A 7,500-nucleotide genomic window follows, 5' to 3' on the forward strand; every position below is an offset into this window, starting at 1 on the left:
CCTAGAACAGTGGGCGAGGAACACTGCAAGCGCGGTGACAAAGCGCCAGATGGAAATCAAAGGTTGAAAGGCCTGACAACTTGGAATGGATTAATTCTGGAATACGACAGCCAGAGAAGAACTGTTTTCAGAGAGTTTGATGGTGTGGTGTGTATTCGACCGAGTGACAGCTTAAGCATTGCACTACAACCACACTTCATTTTAACCTCAACATATGGCAATTTTCATAGTTATTCAGAAATAAACTTATTTTTGTATAGTCTCTCGTTTAATTACGTGTCTGTTCAACTCAAGTTGCCAGATTTCAATGTGCACTGAAAGGGCAGATCATTGTTAGACTGAATCCAAGTAGTTAACCTTTAACCTTCCACCTCTAATTACAAAGCATACTGGACTATCGCAGTTCTCGTTCGTCAATTTAAAATCACAATTACAAGCATGAAATATAGCAGCAGTAGATAAAGAACTCATTAATGAACAATTTCGTTTTTTTCTAAAAATTCATTTCCCGCGTCCAAAGAACCCTATTTGCGATGCATTTCATGAAGTGAAAATATTCCTGAATTTCAGTCTCTTATCAATATTTATATATTGATACAGTGTATCCCTCTTGCGTGGAAAGAAATTGAGCAATTAGATGTTATGGCGTTCCACTGTTTTGAGAGAATTCTTTGTTTGTCCGGTTTGAGAGAGAGAGAGAGAGAGAGAGAGAGAGAGAGAGAGAGAGAGAGAGAACGGAAAATAATTATGAAACGAAAATGATCGATTAGATATAGCAATCCTTTGTTATGGGCACATTTTGTCCGTCAGCTTTGAAAGAGAGAGAGAGAGAGAGAGAGAGAGAGAGAGAGAGAGAGAGAGAGAGAGAGAGAGAGGCTGAAAAATAATTAGGAAGCTAAACACATCCAGTGCAATTACATGACAGGCTATTTCACTCTATGACCAGTCCAAGGTTAAGTGAATAAGTGCTCGGGTAGTGTAAAGGTAAAATATTTTGATCGTACTTTGACGCTCCTGTTATGAGATAAATGTATAACCGTAATTTTCATGGCCTTTTTCATACAAACAACTTTTTGCCTTTTGGTGTTTTGCTACTTTTCCTCATGAACAAAAATGCTTCAAAAATAATACAAAAGCCTAAACTAAAACTTAAGGGAACAAGGATATTTGTTTTTGTAATTGAATATTACTCGACAGCTAGTTTGGAATTTCTGCTTTGCAACTTCATTTCAACTGTTTATCCTTGATTTTTCTTTTATAATGTGGCAGTTATAAAGTTCTCGTCTAAGGATCTTACATTTTTGTCACTAAATATACAAAAATATTTAAAAAAGCAACTTAATGAGTACTACGCGGCTTCCATCTCTAACTTTCTACTAAATATGTAGCTTAAAAAGCTGACAAACAAACTGTTTAATAAATGATAAATTGATAGGTATCATAAAGTACATGCTTGTGTCTACACAAGCTTTTATAATTTTCTGAATTCCATGCATACTTTTCACAAACTGCCTTCAAGATAACGTTACTTACTGAACGATTTATATATATATATAAAACTGTATGAGAAAGCAAAACACACAAGGTAATTTCGTAAGCTGTTTTTTCAAATTCACAAAACACATGGCTCAAAAAAATATCCGTAACTAGAAAAATTTGAGAAAATAATCTACAGGGGCTATTACAAACTGTTTGCTGAAGCATTTTCAAAGAATACCACATCCTAACTGCAAGTAACGTGCAAGTAGTTATCAGGAACTGTTTCCACACGATCTCTTGAAGTATCATAGACCAACCAACACAAAACTCTCAAGATATTTACCTGATTTTCTGCCCTAGTGATCAGGAATGCCTGTTCTATTCACTTGCTTCTTCAGATACAGCACACGAATGCATTTTCTTGGCCGTCGAATACGATGCGGCCATGGAAGAGGGCACAGTCGGTCCGGGACAGTACAGACCAAATTGTAACGACGATGGCTCCTACGCAGGGCGTCAGTGCAGCCCCGGAAGCTCGTGAGTACCGTAGGGCTTCGGAAGTTTCTGAAAAGTCAGATGATATGTTTGATATTTAACTGTTCAGGTGACGTTCCAGTGAAAGAAAACACTCATCCATGCTACCAACTCTCTTCATTGGAATTGCTTGCAATACCATTTTTATTCATAAAATCTCTTGTTTCTGTCATTAGACATACACTGAAATGTCAGATGCCAGATAATGACAATATTTTACTCCCTAACGCTTCCTTTCATTGACATTAATCGCCCTAATCTTTATAACTAGCATTCCACCTTCATTATTAATTCCGCGTGATATTTATTTTTAACATCCGCAGGAGAAAATTTTAATCGCATTGTTTTTGATCAGGTGAAAATTATTTATATTTCATAATAAGCCAATCAGAATTCTACTGTACAGTACTCAGAAGCAATAAGTGATTTTAAAGATATTAGATTTTGATTATATTTACTTGAACATTCATGATAGAAAATACCTCTTTTGAGAAAAAAGGGTGAAGGAAAGGGATACACTCAATGAAATGTTTATAATTTTCTCTATTTTTTCATTTTCCATCGCAGGTGTTATTGCGTTGACAAGGGCAATACCCGGCTCTTCGGGGAGGCTTCCGTTACCGAGTTCGACGGAATGGACTGTGGTAGGTGATGACTTCAGTGGGCTGCATTATGTACATTTCTTGTTAACCTTTTTTGTTCCTTATTTAGTTATTATACCTCATTTTCTACCGGTTAAGTTTTACTGCAGTGCGGGCGTACCATTTAACGATCGTAAACCTGAAGAAACAAGTGGAAAATACGCTGTGCCGAAGTTTCTTCGACGTAGTCGAGTTTTCTGTACAGCGTATAATGCTGAATGAAATTCTCAGCCACGGCCCATGAAACTCTCAGCTGCTGCCCATGAAACCGTCAGCCGCGGTCCGGTGGCGGCCTGTGTTGTTGGTGCCTATAGCGGTGCCAGACACATGATCACGGCTAACTTTAACCAGAGATAAAGTAAAAACTTCAGATGCTTGAAGGCTGCAATTTGGTATGTTTGATGATTGGAGGGTGGATGACCAACATACCGATTTGCAGCCCTCTAGCCTCAATAGTTTTTAAGATCCAAGGTGGCCAAGTCATATTCCAACAACATACCGATTTGCAGCCCTCTAGCCTCAATAGTTTTTAAGATCCGAGGGCGAGCAGGAAAAGTGCGGACGGACTAACAAATAGTCTTCTCAGTAGTTTTCTTTATAGATACCTAAAAAATGAAGAAAATTTCCACTTGCCAAGTCATATTCCAATCTCTTTTGACAGAGTGCGCCATCTACTGGTCAGACACACAAAGCCGAGGTCTCACTGAAGGACTCCGGTGCCTCGTGAATGGTAACTTTGACCCGCTGTTTTGTGTTGACGGCCTCTGCTACTGCTACGACCACGAGAAAGGTTCCATTGACGGTCCTTACTCAGACACCGGGATCACAGACATGCCATGTTGTGAGTATGAACGCCTGTCTCTTTTTTCAAAACATGACTTTGTTAGCGCTACAGCTTTTATTATTATTATTATTACCATGACCTCTATAGGCGCTCTACTAGCCTGTTTAAGTAGCACCGAAAAAGCCGCTATTCGCAAAATAGAGAAGAATCTCTACAAGTGTAACGCTGTTGAAGTAGCCATTACTTTTAATAAAGTATGCTTGAGAGAGGGTCTGCTTCCTAAGTACACTATTATTATTATTATTATTATTATTATTATTATTATTATTATTATTATTATTATTATTATTATTATAATATTTTGCATTTCTTATTGATGTCATTTCATGGCTGTTAAAGAGCCAGTGTTGATTTTTCCAGTTTAGCTTAGGCTTTCGTATAGTGGAGCATGAATCCTGCCAATGCGAACTCTCGAGAGAGACTGAGAGTTTCCACCCCTGTGATTGGCTTATCAACAGCCAATCAGGAGCGTCGTAAGGGACTGGCCTAGATATCAGATGCACGGTTGATGTGAATCTACTTTTTTTTTTTTAGTAATATTTTTTCACTCCTGGTAATTTCTGTCGACCCTTCTGTCTCTCTTTGTAGTTTCCCGATAAAACAAAGAAAAGTTGATATTAAAAATGTTGATACAATTGTTAGTGAGACTCCTAAAATTCAAATAATCTAATGGTATTTAGTACACTGAAATTGCTTTAAACACGGGTTTTAAGAAATAATGTTAATCACTTCTCCTATAAACACTGATTCACTTTCAACATTGATAGGTTTCAGGAACATTCTGGATACTGAGGCCTTTTCGATTAAATATTTCCTCCTTTTACCCAATGATAACTATTACTTTTCTATGAAGCACCTTCGTACCACTACATCTCAAATCCTGCCATACTTTCCTTACCACACAACAATCATTTCACCTCGGTAGCTTTCTCTGCTTTCTTTCATTCACATTCGATCCTGCACTGTACTTTCATAAATCCAGTACGTTCATAGTCCCGTCATGTAATCCCGTCAGCTATTTGTGTTTTTAATTTTCAATTTATCTATTATCTACCCTCCTTACATACAACAATTGTTTTCCACAGATCTCAAATTTACTTTTGCTCTTAACACTTACGTCTATAGCTCAGACCTGCCTCTATTGTAGCTTTCACTACCTTAATGCGCACATAATGGACAAAGGGCTCCACTCATCGTTTGCATCTTTGATAATATGGTCACACCATACATACACACACACACACACAGACACACACACATATATATACATATATATATATATATATATATATATATATATATATATATATATTATATATATTATATATATACATATATATATATTATATATATATATATATATATTTATATATATATATATAAATGTACGTATTTGTGTGTGCGATGGTGGCATAGCCCAGTAGAATGAACAGATTTTAAGTCCATTTCTTTGTGGGCGAGGAACGCATACAAAAAAAATGAATAGGAATAAGTTCTGATAGAAGATCTGCTCATAAACGATATAATTATATGTATATATATATATATATATATATATATATATATATATATATATATATATATTACATATAATTATATACGTTTTTGAAATTCACGGTAGTTATTGATAATAGCACATATGTGTAAGCGTGCAATATATATATATATATATATATATATATATATATATATAGATATATATATATAGTGTGTGTGTGTGTGTGTATATATATATATGTGTATGTATATGATATATATGTATATATTATATATATAATATTAATATATATATATATATATATATTATATATATACATATATATATATATATATATATATATATATATATACATATATATAATATATATATATATATATATATAATATATATATATATATTATATTTATATTACACACTTACACATATGTGCTATTATCAATTACTACCTTGTATTTCATGAACTGAAGATGTGTAAGGGATCTGAACTCCCATGGGACAGAGTCTATATTAGTGTGTTAAAATTTCCAACTCATCACTCCAGCAAGTTACAGCGAGAATTCCAACTTCATAATATGCAACGCATATATTAGTTATATGATTAACTAACTTAGTCATCGTTTCTCTTTCTTCGCCAACAGACGACAGCTCGGTCCACAACCCCAATTACACCAACATCTGCAGTCAGGCTCAGATTGACTGGGACAACAGAGCGGATAATAGGACCATCATTGTTGATCGTAAGTAGACGCCTTCGCCCAGATCTCCCGTTATCTCGACTTGAATGGTATAACGTGAAAGAGTGTATGAAGGCATAAGCACGTTTGTGATCTACGTCGAAATTTATGAGGTTAAAGAGATTTGAAGGCTATAATTGGCATAGGGATTTCCTGGAAAACATTTCCAGCGTGATATATAGATATATATATATATATATATATATATATATTATATATATATATATATATATATATATATATATATGTGTGTGTGTGTGTGTGTGTGTGTGTGTTGTATTATATACATACATATATACATATATATATATATATATATATATATATATATATATATATATATACATATAATACGTATGTACTCGTATGTATACAGCTTTATGAGTGTGATGAATGTGTAGTGTATATTTCGAATCGAGGGGGGTATATTTATCATTATTGTGAATTAATGTAAATGCAGACACAACCATATGGATTTACCTGTGGTTTAACTTCAGTCACCAATATGATAACCAGACACTAATGAAAGGTGGCATTGGACTGTAAATTTCTCTGTATTTTACCTTGTAAATTTCATATGTTACTTTGAGTTAGTTTGCCATTTGCTGGGTCAGAAATAAGAGCGTTTCTTTACAGCGCTTCTTATTAACTACCTGACATCATTTGGAATCGTCTACTTATAATCTTTTTCCATGCTTGTTATTTTTCCATAATTTCTAAGGTCTGTGAAAAAAATGTTCAGTTTTTTTCGTTAAAGAATCGTAAAATAATATTTCATGCCTGGGATATGTGATAAAATTAAGATACATGTGTTTCGAAACCAGGGACCTCTCTCTCTCTCTCTCTCCAATCAGTTGGGTCTGAAAAAATGGTTAAGTATTTATTTGAATAGAAACCTGGTAGTATGTAATATATAATCTCGAAGGCAGTCTACTGGATGGCAGTGAAGCCAGGAACTAATAATTCTCATGTCTGATATAAATTCCTTGATAGCTAATTTTTTTTTCCAGCAAAAAGTTTGTATTTTTCCTTTTGAAAGTTACCTGCTTGCAAGATCAGCAAAGAGATTTGAAATGAACTGAAGGGTAATTACATCACAAATGTAAATGCGAACATTTCAAAAGTATTCGCAAATACATAAATGGACATGAATATCACCTCCGCTCATCATCAAATGTTTCTTTCATAATGCACACTATGTTTATCATTACATTCCTTAATACTCGTTGCTTCATAATTCCGGTTGGGGTAACTACTTTATTGTAAACGTGACTCTCGTAACCAGACCTCATTTTGACAAGCAGGCAATGAAATGTATTATGCAATGCTGCTTGCAAAACAAATGCAATAGCTTTCATTTCAACTACAAACATTAATCATGGCGATTAAGCACGTTTAACTAAATCAGGTTACCATATGTCATTTCACAGTATGTAGTTATGTTCTCGTAAAAAAAATCAATTTTTGCAGAATTTTGGTGTCTTTAAAATGGAAGCTGAAGCCTCCTTATGGCTATGAATAGTCAGTTAGGTTGTGTGAGTAAATATATGACGGAAGGCGGTTATCAAAAATGGCTCAAAACGTTTTCGAAACCCGAAGAAAAATAAACTTTTCCCAAAATTAAAGGAATATATACTATATTTTTTTCATAAAAATTTTAAAAGAAGATTAAGACATTCTTTTCAAGGATATACATTTTAAAGAAAGAATATATTTTCTTAGAAACGATCCTTTTAAGGACTTGTCTTCCAAAAGAGACATGAATGT

At 34.3% G+C, this 7,500-nt stretch overlaps 1 protein-coding gene across 1 annotated transcript in view; it reads left to right on the forward strand.

The window, feature by feature from the left end:
* Window positions 1-7,500, forward strand: part of LOC135215644 (uncharacterized) — a 34,053-nt gene that overhangs the window by 19,851 nt on the left and 6,702 nt on the right. Inside the window, exons 5-8 of the mRNA XM_064250564.1 lie at window positions 1,878-2,016; window positions 2,581-2,657; window positions 3,316-3,495; window positions 5,638-5,736. Coding sequence (XP_064106634.1) covers window positions 1,878-2,016; window positions 2,581-2,657; window positions 3,316-3,495; window positions 5,638-5,736 — 495 coding nt within the window. The remainder of the gene's footprint in view (window positions 1-1,877; window positions 2,017-2,580; window positions 2,658-3,315; window positions 3,496-5,637; window positions 5,737-7,500) is intronic.

This window comes from Macrobrachium nipponense, chromosome 5 (assembly GCF_015104395.2).
Source record: "Macrobrachium nipponense isolate FS-2020 chromosome 5, ASM1510439v2, whole genome shotgun sequence".
Taxonomy (NCBI): Eukaryota; Metazoa; Arthropoda; class Malacostraca; order Decapoda; family Palaemonidae; genus Macrobrachium; species Macrobrachium nipponense.